The 18,426-nt window shown below is 40.0% G+C and overlaps 1 protein-coding gene and 1 long non-coding RNA gene across 19 annotated transcripts in view; both read right to left on the reverse strand.

Moving 5' to 3' along the window:
- KMT2C (lysine methyltransferase 2C) overlaps positions 1-18,426 on the reverse strand; it is a 285,080-nt gene that overhangs the window by 260,696 nt on the left and 5,958 nt on the right. The window contains exon 1 of one of the 18 annotated variants that reach the window (XM_078437258.2): positions 12,367-17,166. The exons of the other annotated variants lie outside the window; for them this stretch is intronic. Coding sequence (XP_078293384.2) covers positions 12,367-12,431 — 65 coding nt within the window. The 5' untranslated portion in view covers positions 12,432-17,166. Of the gene's footprint in view, positions 1-12,366; positions 17,167-18,426 lie in introns of those variants that run through there. 18 annotated transcript variants of the gene reach the window in all.
- LOC132679699 (uncharacterized) lies at positions 1,204-7,557 on the reverse strand. Its single transcript, XR_009610281.3, has 2 exons — positions 6,301-7,557; positions 1,204-2,583 (listed from the first exon to the last, which is right to left on the reverse strand). It is a non-coding gene; the product is annotated as an uncharacterized LOC132679699 (long non-coding RNA).

Here is an 18,426-nt window from a genome sequence, read left to right on the forward strand (position 1 = left end):
TAAGGAAATTACATTTTTCTTGTCATTAAAATGAATCAAAGGAAAAAATGGTTCAGTGCTCTTCACTAAGGCATTAGGTAGCTTAGAAAGAAGACATTATATCACGTTGGCCTTTTATTTTACACTTTTCATAGGTCTAAATGTTAAAAACGTGCATAAAAAAACTCTGCAACAAGAATATGATTTTTTAACAAGGATGACACCTTACATTAGAAGCAGTAACTGTTTATTCTAAAGTATACAATATCAAAAAGTTAAAATTCAAATTTATCTTGTTAGAATACAGTGTTTCCAAATCAACTGTCCTTACAGAAAATAAAACACTTATTTCATTATTATTTAACCTTTAGAAAAATGGCCAAGCAGGACTTCCCGCCCTTGGTTTAAAAAAAAAAAAAAAAAAAAAAAAGATTTCTATTTGTAAATTAGAAACTGCTCCTTCAATATATAATAAAAATTATTCTAGAAGTAGTTTATCCCACTTAACGTATACTACAAGGTTCTGTAAGAAAAAACATAACTAATGCCACCTGAGATTAAATGTTAAATACATTAAATGCTATATTTAAATATGAAGTATCTTAGAATAAGTAAGGTAATGTAAGTAATAGGTAATATGAGTTTAGTTGTGAACATAATGAAGTTAACCCTTTACTATCACAGTTTTACTGAAAAAAAAAAAGAGAGTATGTATTTAATTCATCAAACCGGTTTTCTCCCAGCTTAAAACAAGTTCCCTAAAACACTTTAGCTACGTAATAGTTTGGCTCTCTTTAAAATTTCTTGTAATTAAATTCTAGCAGAGTACCAAAAGAGAGATGTTAATATGCTAGTTACAAAAGTAAGGATTTTACTACTTTTTTTTTTTTTTCCTTTTCTAACTGGGAATTAAACACACATGAAGAAATACATTGAAAATCCTCAAACTAGGAATGAAATACTTGAGTCAAAATGTTTTCTCATAGCATTTTCAAATTATATAAATATCTCAAAATGTGTTAAATTCATATTACCATTTAAAAATGTTAGAGCTTTGTCTAGTCTTATGTACACACACACACACAATTTATACAGAATTGGAATCAAAAGGCTTAATTATTCTAGAGTAACTAACAAACTGACTTAAGAAACTAAGTGAACAATCTTCAGAACCAAGAAGGCAAAGCTATTGCCATTACTCTTCTATCAACTAGAATATAGAACTTTTATGTCTTGTGTGTTGTGTCCTGATTTACAAACCTAAACTGGATTCCGCGATGAAAATATTCATCTCAATGTCCAGTGCCATCACATTTAATGCTTTGATACAGTTACACACAAAACAGAATTACACCACTTCTTTTAGCTTTTGTCTTTGTTTATTTTCACGCGTAAGAAGCCAAGCCAAGCCCTCCTCCGGAATCAGAGGCAAAACTACGATCCTCTCCGAAAAGAAACGAAAAGTTTCCACCCTTAGGGCATTGGGGGTTCTGGCCCTTTTTGCTGTCATTTTACATTTCTGTCCCTCCACCGTCTTCCGAAAGCTGCTGCCAGGCCCGGATCACCGATCAGCCAGCCATATTACCCTGCCAGGTCCAATGCCACTCGACAGGAACCCTAGGAGCGGCCCCATCCCCCTCCGACAGCTCGACCCAGCAGGCAGGCCCCGCGGCCCCCATCGGGGCCGCGCCGACCGACCCCGCCACAGCGCGTTCAGGACGCAACAATCGAGCGTCACACTCTTTCCTGCAACTTGTCCTGCGGCTCTGAGACCTGCGGCCACACACACCCACCACCACACACGGGCACAGACCCACGCTCCGAGCCGAGCCCAGCCGAGCCGAGCCTACCGGAGAGAGGAGGGGAAGGAGGTGGAGGAAACAGCGCGAGCGGAGAAAGTAGATCCGTGCGTAGCAGGCGCCGCAAAAAGGTGGGATGGATTTCTCCAAGGCCCAGATCGGGAACCTGGCTACAGACGCCCAACAGAAAGCCCTCCAAGTTAACTCTCTGCTCGCCGTTTACAGGAACTCTCCCCTGGGCCGCTTGATTTCAAGCAAATCGAGTCCATTTTATTACTTTGCATTATTTAATGAATTTTGTGGGGAGGAAGAATATAAAACAAAGGGAAACAAACACGTCTCGTGTCATCTTGCGTCAAAACGGTTAAGACCTTATATTAACCCTATCGGTAAGTCTCCAAATCTTTCTCCTCTAGCATCTCTAGAATGAGGTCAAAACGGAAATATTAACCACCTAAAATGGTCTTCAGCGTCTACCAAAAATTTCCCACCCAGGTCTCACTCTCAACTCACAGCTTTTTTTTCCCCATTTAACAAAGGAATTTTTGCTAAGACAATTCTACTTAAGACGGTGCAACCATTTTTGCCAAATTTTTTCCTCTTTTTATTTATAGATGTTTATCTTTTTTTTTTAAATATATGTGTGGCTTTTTTTTTTTTTTTTTTTTTAAACCACCCTTTCCAAACCTCAAAACAAGCATCTGTAATTACGGACAATTACCCTCCTGCTTGATAAACAAACGATTCCACTTTTCCTTCTCAAACTTTCGAATCCTCTATGAAGCCGGCCAAGTGTTTACGAGTCCTGGCACCGAACAAATAAAAAGAAACATTATGTAACTCTAGTCCACTTCGGTTGTTCTAATAAACTAATAAACTAGCTTCAATGATGATTTAACAGTAGTCTTGGTTACCAAAAAACCCTTATTTTCAAATAAACAAATATTATAAACACTGTCAATGGGAGTGAGGGGTTAGCAGGGTGAATGGCAGCCAAGTATGTGACTTTGTTTCCACACAGGCCAGGCCAACAAATTTATTTTTTCAGGTCTAGTATCCTGTAAAATCTTACCAACTCAGATTATAGATCATCATCTTTCAAATACTATTCTTCAAGTCTAAAATGTTACCTAATTCTGCTAAAATTCAGAATAAAATTGACAGAGTAAAGATTTAAACCATAACCAAGAAAACAGCCCTTCTACAAAGATGCTGACTTCATGACCAATACTTGTGTGCAGACAGACTGCAGAGAAACACAAGATTTTTGGTCAGAAGCAAACAACTGAAAAATATGTCTATTCTTTTATTATAACAAAGTCCAACAATGTCATTCCAATAAATCATATATAATGAACTGTGAAATTATTTTAAATGCTTTTAGAAGACACAATGCAAAACAGTTTCTAGTTTTTATTTCCACTGTAACAAAATAGGTTTCAAACATGAATAGAATTCTACCCATTTCAATTCTAAGATTTTTATTCTTTTTTGAATGTTTTTTTTTTATTTTTGAGAGAACTATGTGAGGGCAGGGGAGGGGCGGGGGGGTGGGGGGTAGGCAGGATCCCAAGTGGGCTCCGTGCTGACAGCAGTGAGCCCAACATGGGATTCGAACTCACGAATCAGGAGATCATGTCCCAAGCCCAAGTCAGATGCTTCACCTACTGCATCACCTAGGCTCCCCTCCAAGATTTTTATTCTAATTAAATTTATAAAAGTCTTTTAGAAAATGTATGGACACACAAAACTTTGTCAAAAGTCAAAACTACTAAAAAAAAAAGTCAAAACTACTAAGATTTGACAAAAATAACTATATTTGGAGAAATCATTTCTATTATCATCAATTAACAGACTTCCTTCACTTAATCGTTTTGGTTTTGAAGCAAAAACAAAGATGCTACAGGATGGCTTATTCTATGTAATGGAATCTTGCCAGCAGCAGAAAGACTAACCAAGTACCATTGGCTTTAATTAACTTATCACTCCCCCTCATCCCCCTCATGGTTCTCTTCACTTCCCCCACAACTTCCCCTACAATCCTAACTATCACCTACAAAAGCAAGCTACAGAAAACAGAAGCACAGTGCAGTCAGGTACTTCGTAGAAGCAGGGAGCTGCTCCTCGGTAGCTGCCAATATAAATATTAAGGGAGCAGGGTGCTTGGGTGGCTCAGTCGGCTGAGCATCAGACTCTCCATTTCAGCTCAGGTCGTGATCTCACAGTTCTTGAGACTGAGCCCCGGGTAGGGTTCTATGCTTACAGCGCAGGGCCTGCTTTGGATTCTCTCTACCCCCCTCCCTGGCTTGCACATGTGCTCGTCTCTCTCAATAAATAAATAAACATTTTTTTAAATATTAAGGAAGAAAAGCAGTAAAAGTTAAATGAAGATATGAAAGGTGTGATGGTAAAGAAATAGAACCACTTTGAATTTATGTAACATGTTTATCTGTGACTCTCAAAATCTTCAACCATTTTTCCTTAACACTATGAAATAAGTTAACTCCTCGATATTTAAAAAAAAAAAAAAAAGATAAAAGAGAAGGTTCATTACTAGTCTTAGGTTATTTAAAAAAAGGAAAAAAAAAAGGAACAATACCATGATTAAAACTTGAAGGAGTTTCTCCTCCCAGAACTACTGTACCCTACTAACTGAAAATGGGATTGAACAAAAAGTTCGCTAAATGAAATGCTTTAGGGACGCCTGGTTGGGGTGGCTCTATCGGTAAAACATCCAACTTCCACTCAGGTCATGATCTCACAGTTCACGGGTTCGAGCCCCACATTGGGCTCTGTGCTGACATCTAGGAGTCTGGAGCCTGCTTCAGATTCTGTGTCTCCTTCTCTCTCTGCCCTTCCCCCGCTCAAGCTCTCTCTCTCTCTCTCTCTCTCTCTCAAAAATAAACATTAAAAAAAAAAGTGTTTTGACTTTCCAAAAAGTCTAAAATCCTAATAGCGTTCTTATTCTAATCTATAATTATTTTTCTTAATTCTCTTCTTTTAAGAACTGAATAAAACTGAATAACTTACACAAAAGATAATTTTCTACATAGCGAAAGGAGGCAAACTACTTACATCAAATGTCTTAAAATGTTATATAAAGAGCTTAAATTAATAAGAAAATATTAAGAATGCCCCTCCTCCAATAAACTATGGACAAAAGATGAGTGAGCGATTCACAAGAAATATTAGTAAATTTCAAGAATTTTCAATATCCTACTATTCAACGAAGTAAAAAATTAAAGCTGAAGTACAGATTTTCAATTACTAAACTAAGAAGATAAAGGTTTTAATATACTATACATGACAAAGGTTCAGTAAAACTGGTCCTAACACACATTACTGGTGACATTAAAATCTGATACAGCCCCTTTGGGGAGCATTTAAAATTTTTAATAAAAATAGTTCCTATTTAGTAGGAACTTCACTGAGTAATAGGCACTGTTCTAAAGGTGCTCTCCTCAATTCCCTCAATAACCTGAGACAGGGATCTTATCATCATCCCCATTTTTTTTTTTTTTTTTTTTTAACATTTATTTATTTTTGAGAGACAGAGAGAGAGCACAAGTGGAGGAGGGGCAGAAAGAGAGAGAGCCAGAATCCTAAGCAGGCTCCAGGCTCTGTGCTGTCAGCACAGAGCCAGATGTGGGGCTTGAACCCATGAACTGTGACATCATGACCTGAGCCCAAGTCGGATGCTTAACCAACTGAGCCACCCAGGCGCCCCTCACCATCCCCATTTTATAGTGAGTAACAAATACAGAGAGATTAAATAGTTCATACAAAGTCCCACAAATAGAAAGTAACAGAGTCAGAATTTGACTCATCTCCGTGGATCAAGATTCACAAGCTGCTTCTTATGCCCCTTCCTGGGGCACCTACGCGGCTCAAGTCAGTTAAGAATCTGACTTGATTTTGGCTCAAGTCCATGATCTCGCAGTTCGTGAGACTGGGCCCCACACTGGGCTCTATGCGGACAGTCTGGAGCCTGCTTGGGATTCTCTCTTTCCCTCTCTGCCCCTCCCCTGTTTGTGTGCTGTCTCTCTCTCGCTCTCAAAATAAAATAAACCTAAAAAAAAAACTAAGCTAGTGATCCTGCCTATGGAAATCTGTCCTATAAAAATAATCCAAAAATATGAAAAGGACTTTATCTACAAAAATGTCTGCCAAAGCACTTTATAATAATAAAAAACAGTAATAATACTATCAGGTAGAGAAATACAGGTGACTGAGGGGTGTTTACATCAGTCGACTCAACGGAAAATTAAGCAGCTTTCACAAATGTTATGAAGACTGACAACATGGAAATATTCTTTCACATGCTAAGGCAGAAAGCAGGTTACAAAAATTCTGTATATACCATCATTAATACAATGAAAACAAAATGAAAAAAGTCAGAGACAAAGCAGACCAAAATAATATTGCTTTTGTTAGAGTGGCACGAAATTGGGTGAATTTTTATTTCTTTTTCTCCATGTTCCACATTTTCTGTAACAAAAATATATCTTTATACTGGAAATACCTGAAATAACAGATTTCTAGGATTAGAAATCCACAGGTTCTATGATGATGGAAGAAATTCAGACTCAAACTGAAAAAGACAACAGCATTTTAATATGTTTTAGTAAACAAAGATAACGTAGTTATATTTCAAATATTTTAGAAAAGAATTATAATCTCAATCATGGTAATTATTTTTTTAATATTTATTTTTGAGAGACACACAGAGCATGAGCGGAGGAGGGGCAGAGAGAGAGAGAGGGAGACACAGAATCCAAAGTAGGCTCCAGGCTCTAGGCTCCGAGCTGTCAGCACAGAGCCCAACGTGGGGCTCGAACTCATGAACTGGGAGATCATGACCTGAACCGAAGTCAGACACTTAACTAAATGAGCCACCCAGGCGCCCCTCAATCATGGTAATTTTTAACTAAACAAATTCTGTTTTAGCCAAAGTTTAAATTAATGCCAACCTTTCACTATTATCCCAAAGACCCTGAAAGAAAAAACCTACATTTGACAGCAGCCTCTTAATAACACAGGTAGGTTAAAAGTTACCATGAACTGGATAAGGATTCAAAAATACTAGGACTGGGGGGCAGGAGGGGGGTGCCTGGGTGGCTCAGTCGCTTGAGCGTCTGGCTTCAGCTCAGCTCATGATCTCACAGTTCGGGAGTCTGACCCCCACACTAGGCTCTCTGCTGTCAACATGGAGCCTGCTTCCGATCCTCCTCCCCCTCTCTCTGCCCCCCCCCCCCACTCGTGCTCTCTCAAAAATAAACAAACATTAAAAATTTTTTAAAAAAGGACTTGGACTTGGAAGTATAATAAGATCTTCTGAAGAGAGATCTGGTATAGAATTCTGGTGATAAAGCCAATCTAAAAATAATTTTTAAAATTTGAAATGATCACTAAGTTCTTTACGCAGCATCATTTCCAATGGCAGCCCTGGCAAATATCAATAATCTCAGGACACCTGTCACCAGTGCTATGCCACTGTAGCGCTCCCACGGTCCAGCTACTTTGCACAGAACAGTTCCTCCCTGCCCCAGGGAGAATAAACCAAAAGATAAAGGAGCTCAACAAGAAGGGTTAGTTGGAGGAGGAAGTCGTCACTAAAGAGGACAGTAAGTGGGCTGTATAGCAAAGACAAAGGAAAAATAAAAGCAGAGAAGTTAGGCCAGCAATAGAAAGGGAAAATGATTCCTGATTTAATTAGTTACTTTAAGAGGGAAAAAAAAAATCTATATTTTGGTGTATCCCCGACCTTCATCACCCTTACAAAAACGTAAGCATAAGGATATCAACAACTTTGCACTCTGTTTCCTGGGGACACGATGCTGAAAGTGACAGTCTGATCCATCACCTCCTCCAGCTGCGTCCTGGCTTAGCTGCAAAACTCTTGAGGCTCAGAATAGCCATGGTCAGTCTCGATACTGCAACACACGGTTTGTCACAAATACTTCCTTATTCTATCCAAAAAACTGAGGTCTGTGAAACTTTACTTGACAACAAATTACAACAGTTACGGTTATCCCTGGAACAAACTCACTTCCACTCACTTGCGTTTCAACATGCTTTCGTGGGTAGAATCACAATACACACTCTGAAACGCACATGACCCATCCATCAAATCTGTTAATACTCATGCATTAATCAATACTCACTTTAACATCACCTGTCAAGTGATCTCCTAATAAGGAAAAAAGCACTGATGCTGTGTTTACTTCCTAAACTGTTCCCTTCAAGGACTCAATTTTGAGGAGATAAAAACCTCCATCTCCTTCTGCATCCAAGAAACTTTCCTTCAGAAGGTCCTCTATTTTTAAGAAAAAGCTGTCTGTCTGTCTGTCTGTCTGTTTAACTGGGCTCCACACCCAACATGGGGCTCAAACTCAGGACCCTGAGATCAAGAGTCGCACACTCTACCATCTGAGCCAGTCAGGTGCCCCAGAAGACGGTTTTTTATTTGGGGGCCTATTAACCTCTACAAGGCTTTTGGATAAGCTTCAGAGGGCCACTAAAACCTTCCCTTAAATTGTACAAAATTTGCATATCTATATTCGTGTATGCTTTCTTCGGAGGAACGTGAAGGTATATCCAAAGGGATCTGTAACCCCAAAAAAGATTAAAAACCACCCAACACTTAACTGACCCCACACTATGATCATCTGATTCTGATCAGTTAGGCAGTTTTCCTCTCTTAAGATTCCTGCTTAATTCCTGCCTATTTAATGTTAATAAAATAAATTGAATAAAGCACTTACAGTACATCAGACACCATTCTAAGTGCTTTGCACACATTAATTTATTTGATTTTCACAACAACCCTATGAAGTAGGTGCTATTATTGTCCCACTTAGACAAAGCAACTGAAGCTCACACTCTGTCTCTGTCTCTCAAAAATAAATAAACATTAAAAAATTAAAAAAAAAAAAAAAAAACTCCATTGGGGCACCTGGGTGGCTCAATCAGTTGAGCATCCAAGTATTGATTTCAGCTCAGATCATGATCCTGGGGTCCATGGAATCAAGCCCTGCATCAGGCTCCACACTGAGCATGAGGCCTACTTAAGATTCTCTCTCTCTCTCTCTCTCTCTCTCTCTCTCTCTCTCTCTCCCTCCCTGCCCCTCACCCCCAACTTGTGCTCTAAAAGAAAAAATAAAGAAAGTAATTCCATGTACAACAGCATCAAAAATAATCAAATACTTCAAAATAAATTTAACAAAAAAACCCACAAAACCAGCACACTAAAAATACACAGTTTTAAAAATATAAAATATTGCTGAAAGAAATTAAAGACCAAAATGAAGAGATACATGATCTCGTGTACCAAAACAGTAAAGTATCCACTCTCTCAAGATTGATCTACAGATTCAACATAATCCCTATCAAAATCCCAGTACGTTTTTTTGTAGAAACTGACAAGCTGACCATAAAATTTATATGAAAATGCAAAACACCTATCACAGGCAAAACAATTTTGGAGAAGAACAAAGTTGGGGGAATTGGACTACCTGATTTCAAAATCTACAATAAAGCTACAGTAATCAAGATAATGTAATATTGGCATAAGGACAGACATACAAATCAATGGAAGAGTCCTGAAATAAACCCACACATTTATGATCAAGTGATTTTCAACAAAGTTGCCAAGACAATTCGATGAGGAAAGAACAGTCTTCAACAAATGGGCTGGAATAACTGTACATCCATATGCAAAATAAACTTAGACCTTACCTCACACCATACACAAAAATTGACTCAACATATCACTGACCTTAATGTGAAACCTAAAACTACAAAAGCTTCTAAAAGTAAACATATCTTTTCAATCTTAGGCTTCACAAAGAGTACTTAGATAGGACACCCAAAGCATAACCTCTTAAGGGGAAAAAACTGATAAACTGGACTTCATCAAAGTTATAACCCTTAGCATTTCAAAAGACATCATGAACAAAAAGAAAATAATAAGCCACAGACTGGAAGAAAATACATGTAAATCATATAATTTATAAAGGAATTGTATAAAAAATATATAAAGAAGACAAACTATGGGGGCACTTGGGAGCTCAGTCAGTTAAGCATCTGACTGTTGATTTTGGTTCAGGTCATGATCTCACAGCCCTGAGATGGGGCCCCACATCGAGCTCAGTGCGGATGATGCAACCTGCTTGGGATTCTCTCTCTCTGCCCCTTCCCTGCACATGCTCTCACGTGCTCTCTCAAAATAAATAAACTTAAAAAAAAGAAGAAGGCAAACTATGGATATAGTTTAAAAAAAAAAAAAAAAAAAAAGACAGTAGTTACCAGGGGAAGGAAAGGAAGGGATGAATGGGCAGAACAGACGATTTTTATGGCAGTGAAACTATTCTGTATATTATAATGGTAGATACATGTCATTATACATTTGTCAAAACCCACAGAACGTACAACACCAAGAGTGAACCCCAATGTAAACTATGGATTCCAGATGATAATGATGGTAAGGTAGGCTCATCAATTATAATAAAGGTACTACTCTGGATAGAGGATGTTGATAATGGGGTAAGCTATGCATGTGTGGGAGTAAGGATACGGTATATGAGAAATCTCTGTATCTTCCTCTCAATTTTGCTACGAACCTAAGACTGCTCTAAAAAAATAAAGTCTGACATGTATACATACATAAAGAACTCTTACGACTCAAAAATAAGACACACACACCCAAAACTGGAGAAAGATTTAAACTGATACTTCACTTGGGGCGCCTGGGTGGCTCGGTCGGTTAGGCGTCTGACTGGGGCTCAGGTCATGATCTCACAGTCCATGAGTTCCAGCCCCACGTCAGGTTCTGTGCTGACAGCTCAGAGCCCAGAGCCTGTTTCAGATTCTGTGTCTCCCTCTCTCTCTGACCCTCCCCCATTCAAGCTCTGTCTCTCCTCTGTCTCAAAAATAAATAAACGTTGGGACTCCTGGGTGGCTCAGTCCGTTAAGCGTCCGACTTCGGCTCAGGTCATGATCTCACAGTCTGTGAGTTTGAGCCCCACATCAGGCTCTGTGCTGACAGCTCGACAGCCTGGAATCTGCTTCAGATTCTGTGTCTCCCTCTCTCTGACCCTCCCCCATTCATGCTCTGTCTTTCTCTGTCTCAAAAATAAATAAATATTTAAAAATACATAAATGTTAAAAAAAATTGATACTTCACCAACAGAACTGATAGCTTGCCATACAAATGGCAAATAAGCCTTTGAAAAGATGCTCGTTATATATCATTAGAGAAATGCAAATGAAAACCACAATGAGATACCACTACATACCCACTAGAACAGCTTAAATCAAAAAGGTTTACAATTCCAAGCATTAGCAAGGATATGAACCTTCATACAATGTTAATGAGAATGTAAAATAGTACAGGAACTTTGGAAAAGTCTGGAAGTTTCTTAAAAAAAAAAAAAGGAAAATAAAAGACAAATACACACTAACCACATAACCAAGCAATTTCTGTTCCTAGGTATCTACCCCAGAGAAATGAAAGCATTTGTCCAAAACCTTTATCCAAATGTTCATAGCATTATTCATAGTAGACAAAATACTGGAAACCATCCAAAAGGCCATCAATTGTGAATTGACAGGCAAAATGTGGTTTTGGAATACTACTAAAGAAACTACTAATAAATGCAACAGCATGGATGGACCCCAAAGACATCTTTCCAGGCATAGGTCTACATTTGGTTATTAGCTAATGAAACCTAGGATAAGTACCAGTTATTGGCAAAAGGAAAAAAAAAAAAAAAAAAAAAAAGACTCCTGATCTTTAAAGTATAGTCTCAAATGTCAAACCTGCCTGTTGGTGCTTCATTTCCTAATCCATCAACTGAAGACACGGGAACTGATGACTGCAAAGTTCTTTCTAGTTCTGAGGCTGGATAATTTGAAATAAAAGTTAGCAAGTATTATTTCTTGATGAAAAAGAGAATGGAAAATCACTTAGGGTTCTCATTGTGGTCCCTGTAACATGACAGATAGGATATGTACTCCCTCCAGACCATCATCTGCCTGCCAAGGATATTTTCTAGCTAAGATACACTGTTTACTCTTCTGTTTAAAATCTTCAATGGCTCCCTACTGCCTACAGTAAAAATTCAAAATTCCCAATTTACTTTCCTTTCCTCATTTTCCCACATACTAAACTGTGGGAGGGGTTCTTGTTATGTTTTATTTGTTTGGTTTCGTGAGTTTTTAAAAAAACTTGATTGAGGTAGAACTGCAAAACTGTAAGATATTTCAAGTGTATATCATCATCTGATATACGTATATATTGTGAAAGGACTGCTGTCATCTAGTTAATTAACACATCCATCAACTCCCATATTTCTCTTCTGTGTGTGTGTGTGTGTGTGTGTGTGTGTGTGTGTGTAAAAACATTCAAGTTCTACTCTCTCAGCAAATTCCAACTATAGAGCACACTGTTATCCACTCTGGTCACCATGTTACATCCTGGATCCCCAAACTTCATTCATCTCGTAGCTAAAAGCTGGACTAGAGTTTCGTAAAAATCAGAGACCAGAGCTGGACAGACCTGGATCCAAAACCTGACTCCATCACTTACCAACTGTGTGGTCTTCCTGAAACAGTTCCTTCATCTGTAAACTGCAACTGAGAATTCCGCTGCATGTGACGGTTAGTAGGACCTTCGGGTAAAGTCCTGAAAGCACCTAACCCACCACGGCCACAGACTAGTTGTTCCTCACTCCCTTGTTCTCTTCGGTCAAGTCTGTTTTCATTCTTCAAGACTCAACTCAGTATTTTCTTTTCTTCGATTCCCCTGCCTTAAGTGCTTCCTTCTCTAAGCTGCCTGGCACTTTTCACCATCTTCCATTACAGGCTATGTCACTTTCCACGATAGTGTGCGCTGAATCCACAGAAACTGAGGGTGGGACCATCTTATTCTGGTTTCTTCTCCAGTATATGGTGCACAGTACACGCTCTTTAAAGTTAACAGAAAACAGACAAAGGAACCCTGACTGAAAAAAAAAGCATATGCTGTAAAAACTTCCTTTGGGGAAAGAAACAAACAAACAGATTTCAAGTCACCTATAATCTCACTAATATTACATACCAATTTTAACATTTGCTGCCTTTCCTCCTCTCAGGTGGGTAGAAGAAAGGAAACAAGCATGAAGCACAGTGCAGAAAGAATCAAGTGCCCGAGTCCTATGCCTCCTATAGTATTTCTACCTCTGGAAAATGTTTTGTATTTTTAATAGTATTATTAAACACATCCCCTTAATTGATACACTGTAGTATAGGAGGCTACGGAGGGTCATTTTCAAGTATAGGTAACTAAACAAACTCCAAAGTGACATATGAACTTTGGGTGAAAATATATGTTGCCCTGTGTGGTGTTTATTAGTGCTCTTCCCCAAATATTTCCGGTTCTCCCTCCAGAAATACGATAGGATTTCGTTTCTGGGCCCTCTTGAAGTTAGGTGCTATCATGTGATTTTTGTCCAGCTACTGAGATGTATACAGAACTGGCATGTGCCACGTCTTCAAGTCTTTAAGAGCCAGAGCACAACCTACTAGGTTCTCTTTTTCCTGCACTGGCAACAGTGAGAAGACAGAGATGCTGCCTCCCTCAGCCTGGGGGTCCACGTTGTAGAGCAAAGCTTCCAAGCCACCAGGGACGCACACGGAGCGCGAGCGAGAAATCAACTGTTACTGCCTGAGGCATCGAAGACTTGAGGCTGTATGTCACCCCCACATATTCTAGATAGTCTGACAGACACTGTATAAAGAGGTTTAATATTTCTCTACATGATGCCAATGTCCAGATTTGAGAAGGTTCTGCACAAAGTTGGGGCTCAGGCTTATTAGCAGACTTTTTAAATATGGAGTGAATTTTAGAGGCGCCCAGGTGGCTCAGTTGGTTAAGTGTCCGACTTCTGCTCAGGAAGTTCGTGAGTTCGAGCCCCACGTGGGGCTCAGTGCTGAGAGCTCCAAGCCTGGATCCCGCTTTGGATTCTGTGTCTCCCTCCCTCTGTTCCTCCCCCACTCGTACTCTGTCTTGCTGTCTCTCTCTCTCTCAAAAATAACAAAAGAATTTAAAAAAAAGTTTTTAGATAAAAAAATATGGAATGAATTTTAGGTTATTTTTAAGAGGAAAAAAAGATAGTCCCAAGGTTAGCAAAATCAGCAAATATTTTCAACGAAAAGATTTTTAAAGTTAAAGTAACGACACATGAAAAAAAGACTATATAGGAGCATAGAAACGACAACACGCTATTACCTCCCCTATTCGCCCAAAATAAATACTTCAACGACTTCCTCACCCTGCTGAGGTCAAAACCTAGGGACGCGGATTCAACAGAACACTGCAAGCAGCCACCGCCAATCAGCGGAGGCTGGCCCTCAATACAAAATCTATCTGCCATCTCAAGCTGTTCAGTAGCATCATTCTCGCACAGGAGAAAACCGAAGCCTCTGGAGACAAACTCATGGCCCACAGCGGTGGAGACTACTGGCTGCTTCTGCAATGTCCGTCCCCTCCCTTAGCAACAACACTCTAAATCTATTCTAGGCAGCAATGCACTCCGCTACAGGACATTCCCAGCCTCCTTTGCAGCCACTTACGGCCACACGACTAGGTGGCATTCGGCACTTCTCAGATCGGTGGTTTAAAGACAGGAATTGCGCCCTGGGTCTACTCTTCCTCCATTCTACCACCACGGACATGGATGTAATGACTAGGCCTCTAGGAGCCACCGTGGAATCTGGGGGCAAAGGACAGATCCTAGAAATGTCTGAGCAGTGAGATAAAAGGAACCAAGTCCCCGATGATTCTGCAGTGCAGAGGGACCCTACCAGCGCCAGCACCTACCCTCCAGACTTGGACGTGAGAGAAATAAACGTTCCTATTTAAGTCACTGCTACTTAGGGGTTTTCTATCACATAAAAACAAACTTAATCCACACCCAGGTATTTTCAAAATACCTTCCTGAAGCGAGGGGCAGAGAGTAGAGGGCGGCCTCATTCAACCATCTCAGTAAAAGAAGGTGGGGAACAATGATTGCCATCATTTGTATCTCAAATACTTCTTGTTCTTACAGTCCCTTAATTTGTAAAACCATCTGCTTCCATTTTATATTGATATATAACAAACCACCACAAAACCTAACAGATTAAAACAACCGCCATCTTCTTTAGTCACAATTTTGCAACACGGGCTGCGCTCGCAGGTTCCCCGACAGTCCCCTTTGCAGCTGCATTCAGCAAGGAACTGGACTACGGGCTGAACTCAGCTGGGATGCTGGGAGAGCCGCACTTCTCTCTTTCGGTGTGCTCTCAGAATCCCTTCCTCGCCACATGGTCTGTCCAGCAGGGTATGACCTAGCTTCTTACATGGTGACTCAGGCTCCCAAGTGTGCAAAAGTGGAACTTCCTGGTCTTCTTAAAGCTCAGGCCCCAAACCAGCACGGGTCATTTCTGCTGCATTCTGCTGGTTAGAGTCAGTCACAGGGCTACGCAAGATACGTGGGGAGGCGACCACACAGCGACATGACTTCCAGCGGGCATGGTTCACGGGGGGCCACCAGTGGGACAGACCACCACCTTCCCTCCCTTCATTTCCTGTGCAGGTTAAGATCTTGATGTATGACCTGTAGCATGCTATCACCTCCCTGAGGCTCAGCTGTCTGTAAAGTGAGGGGTCAGACTGGATGTCCTCAGAACGCTCATCTAGCTTTAACCTCCTATGACTCTAAGTACCTGCACCTGATATGAAAAACACTCGACCATGCTGACCAAATACTTCAACCTTGGTAGAACAATCAGATGATGAGAGCGTGGAGGTAAAAAATAGTTAATTCTTTAATACGTTCCATATTGTTATTTTATACACGACGGGGGCTACTGCGGACACGTGGTACCTGCCATTAGCATCCCAAAGATCAGGAAGTCAAGGAAGTTGGCGGTTTGGTTTCTGCTATGCTTCACTACAAGACAGAATTAACATCACAGACTTCAGACTTCCACTATGAACATTCACTACTGAAGACACAGCAAATCATTTTAAAACCACCCGATAGGAAGTCTCATTTAGGAAGACCTACTAATATAAACAGAGTCGGCAGAGTTCTAACATAAAAAGAGCACTGCGACCACATTCACAAGTCCTGGATAATGAAACATTTTTAATGGTTTTGTAGTAACAGTGCTATATTTACAGATTTTGCTGGTCTTCACGTGTTACTCATAATAAGAAACATTCTATAGAGATTTCTGCTGACCTAGCTTTTTTATCTTTCTTCTTTTTGTCTTTATTAGGGACAGCTGTACAGAAAGGAAATCTTTATCGTCCCCACCCCCACCCCCACCAACTACTACATTATTTTATGCCATGACATTTTTAGAGCGAGTTTGGCATCTCATCATAGGCGTATCACTAACAAGTTCTATGATATCAGGCAGATTGATGATAATTGATGATAGTGGCAATAACAAATACTAGCACATTCTTATAACAGCACTTCTTAACAGCACTTAGTTTGTGCCAGATGCTGTTCTAAGTTCTACACATATATAAATTCACAGCAATCCTAAACTAAGTGTGCTAATGTGTCTACTTTGCAGACGAGGCAACCGAGGCAGAAAAAGTTCAGTTAACTTCCCAAGATCAAACAGTTAGTAAGTAGGGGAACCGAATCTGAATTCCGACAATCTTGGTGCCAAAATCTGTGAAGTCCCCGGAACTTGGTTTTCTCATTTGTAAAACAAGATTATGGTTTCAAGGGGCGCCTGGGTGGCTCAGTTGGTTAACTGTCCGACTTTGGCTCAGGTCATGATCTCACAGCTCGCGAGTTTGAGCCTTAGAGCCTGCTTCAGATTCTGTCTCCCTCTCTCTCTGCCCCTCCCCACTCATGCTAGCGCTCTCCCTCTCTCAGAAAAATAAACATTAAAAAAAAAAAAAAAAGATTATGGTTTCAAATTACTGGCTTTTTAAATACTGCATAATGTACATACAAAAGTATACACTCCCCAGAGGTATTAATGTTACATATTCTTCCAAATAATTTTCTATACACAAAACACATGCACATTTTGGGATTGCATGCTTTTTACAAAGTAGAGTTAATACTACACTTACTGCTTTGCAACTTTTAGAAAATTTTTCCTTAAGTCAATACATGTATCGTAGACATTCTCCCAGTTTGGCACCCATAGGCCCAGTTCTCTGTCCTGATAAAAACTACATGGTGGTCCACCGATGAGTATTTTTCTGTAGCCAATTTCTACTAGTTTTCTACTTTTCTCTGCTGCCATGAGCATCTCTGCACATACATACTTGCCCATTTGTAGAAATATCTTCTGGTTTCCTTTCTCATTTTTATGGGCTTTCTTGGTCCCTTCCCACCCCCCCAACTCCTAGGATAAGTAAGCACCCTAATTCTTTTACTATACTGCACACACTGTCCATATTCTCAGTGATTTCAAGGAAGTCACATCTTTAATCACCTATCCTAATCGAGCTCCTAAGCTCTAATGCTACACCCCCAAACACTCCCAGACATTTCTATCCCCTAGACATCTAATGCCAGAAACTTCAAAATTCCCCTCTGCGCTGACTAAAATCTCTCTTCCTTTCTATCCATATTACCAACAGTATACCGTCTGCCTTGACCACCTCACACCATGACTATTGCAAAAGCCTGTTAATCTCTGCCTCCAGGTAAGTCCTCTCTTCATACTATTACCAAGGTGGCTTTCATAAAATAGTTGCCATCAAATCACCAAGTATTAGAGTACCTACCTACATTGAACCGTAGAAAACACACACAGAATACAAAGTAATTTAATAATGCTCCTATCCTCCAGAAAACTAGAAATATCTGCTTTTAAAAAGTTAATTTTTTTTTTTCAACTTTTTTTTTTTATTATTTATTTTTGGGACAGAGAGAGACATAGCATGAACAGGGGAGGGGCAGAGAGAGAGGAAGACACAGAATCGGAAACAGGCTCCAGGCTCCGAGCCATCAGCCCAGAGCCTGACGCGGGGCTCGAACTCACGGACCGCGAGATCGTGACCTGGCTGAAGTCGGACGCTTAACCGACTGCGCCACCCAGGCGCCCCATAGAAATATCTGCTTTTAAAACTTTAATTAAAAAAATAAAACAACCTGGGCATAAAGCAGAGGCTGAAGACCTGTAACCCACAGGTAGTCCACAGATTAAACCTAACCCACAAGATGTAGTCCCAAATAGTGTTGGGAGATCTTAATTGAAGATACTTAAAAATCCAGAGATTTCACATAAAATTCCAAGTTTCCAGGCTCTGTTGAAACCAAGAGTATCTAGAAACGACACGCCAAAGTCTCACATGGCAACCATCAGCCAGAATTGTCTATCAGTTGCACCCAACCAAGGCATAGACTCCTAGAAGCCTTCAAGCTATTTTTACTCACCATTTTTTCCTCAACTCAAGACCTTAAGTTATGTCAGCTGTCATTCAGGATCTTACAAGCTGCATGCAATCATTTAAATTACCTACCTGATCCCTGTAAACAGTTTATAACCCCCGGACTACAAAGCCCAAACTCATTAGCCTGGCATTCAAGGACCATCGTGGCATGGCCCCAACTCCCACATTAAACCTCCGTTCTAGTCACACTCC

Source organism: Panthera onca, chromosome A2 (assembly GCF_046562875.1).
Source record: "Panthera onca isolate mPanOnc1 chromosome A2, mPanOnc1 haplotype 2, whole genome shotgun sequence".
NCBI lineage: Eukaryota > Metazoa > Chordata > Mammalia > Carnivora > Felidae > Panthera > Panthera onca.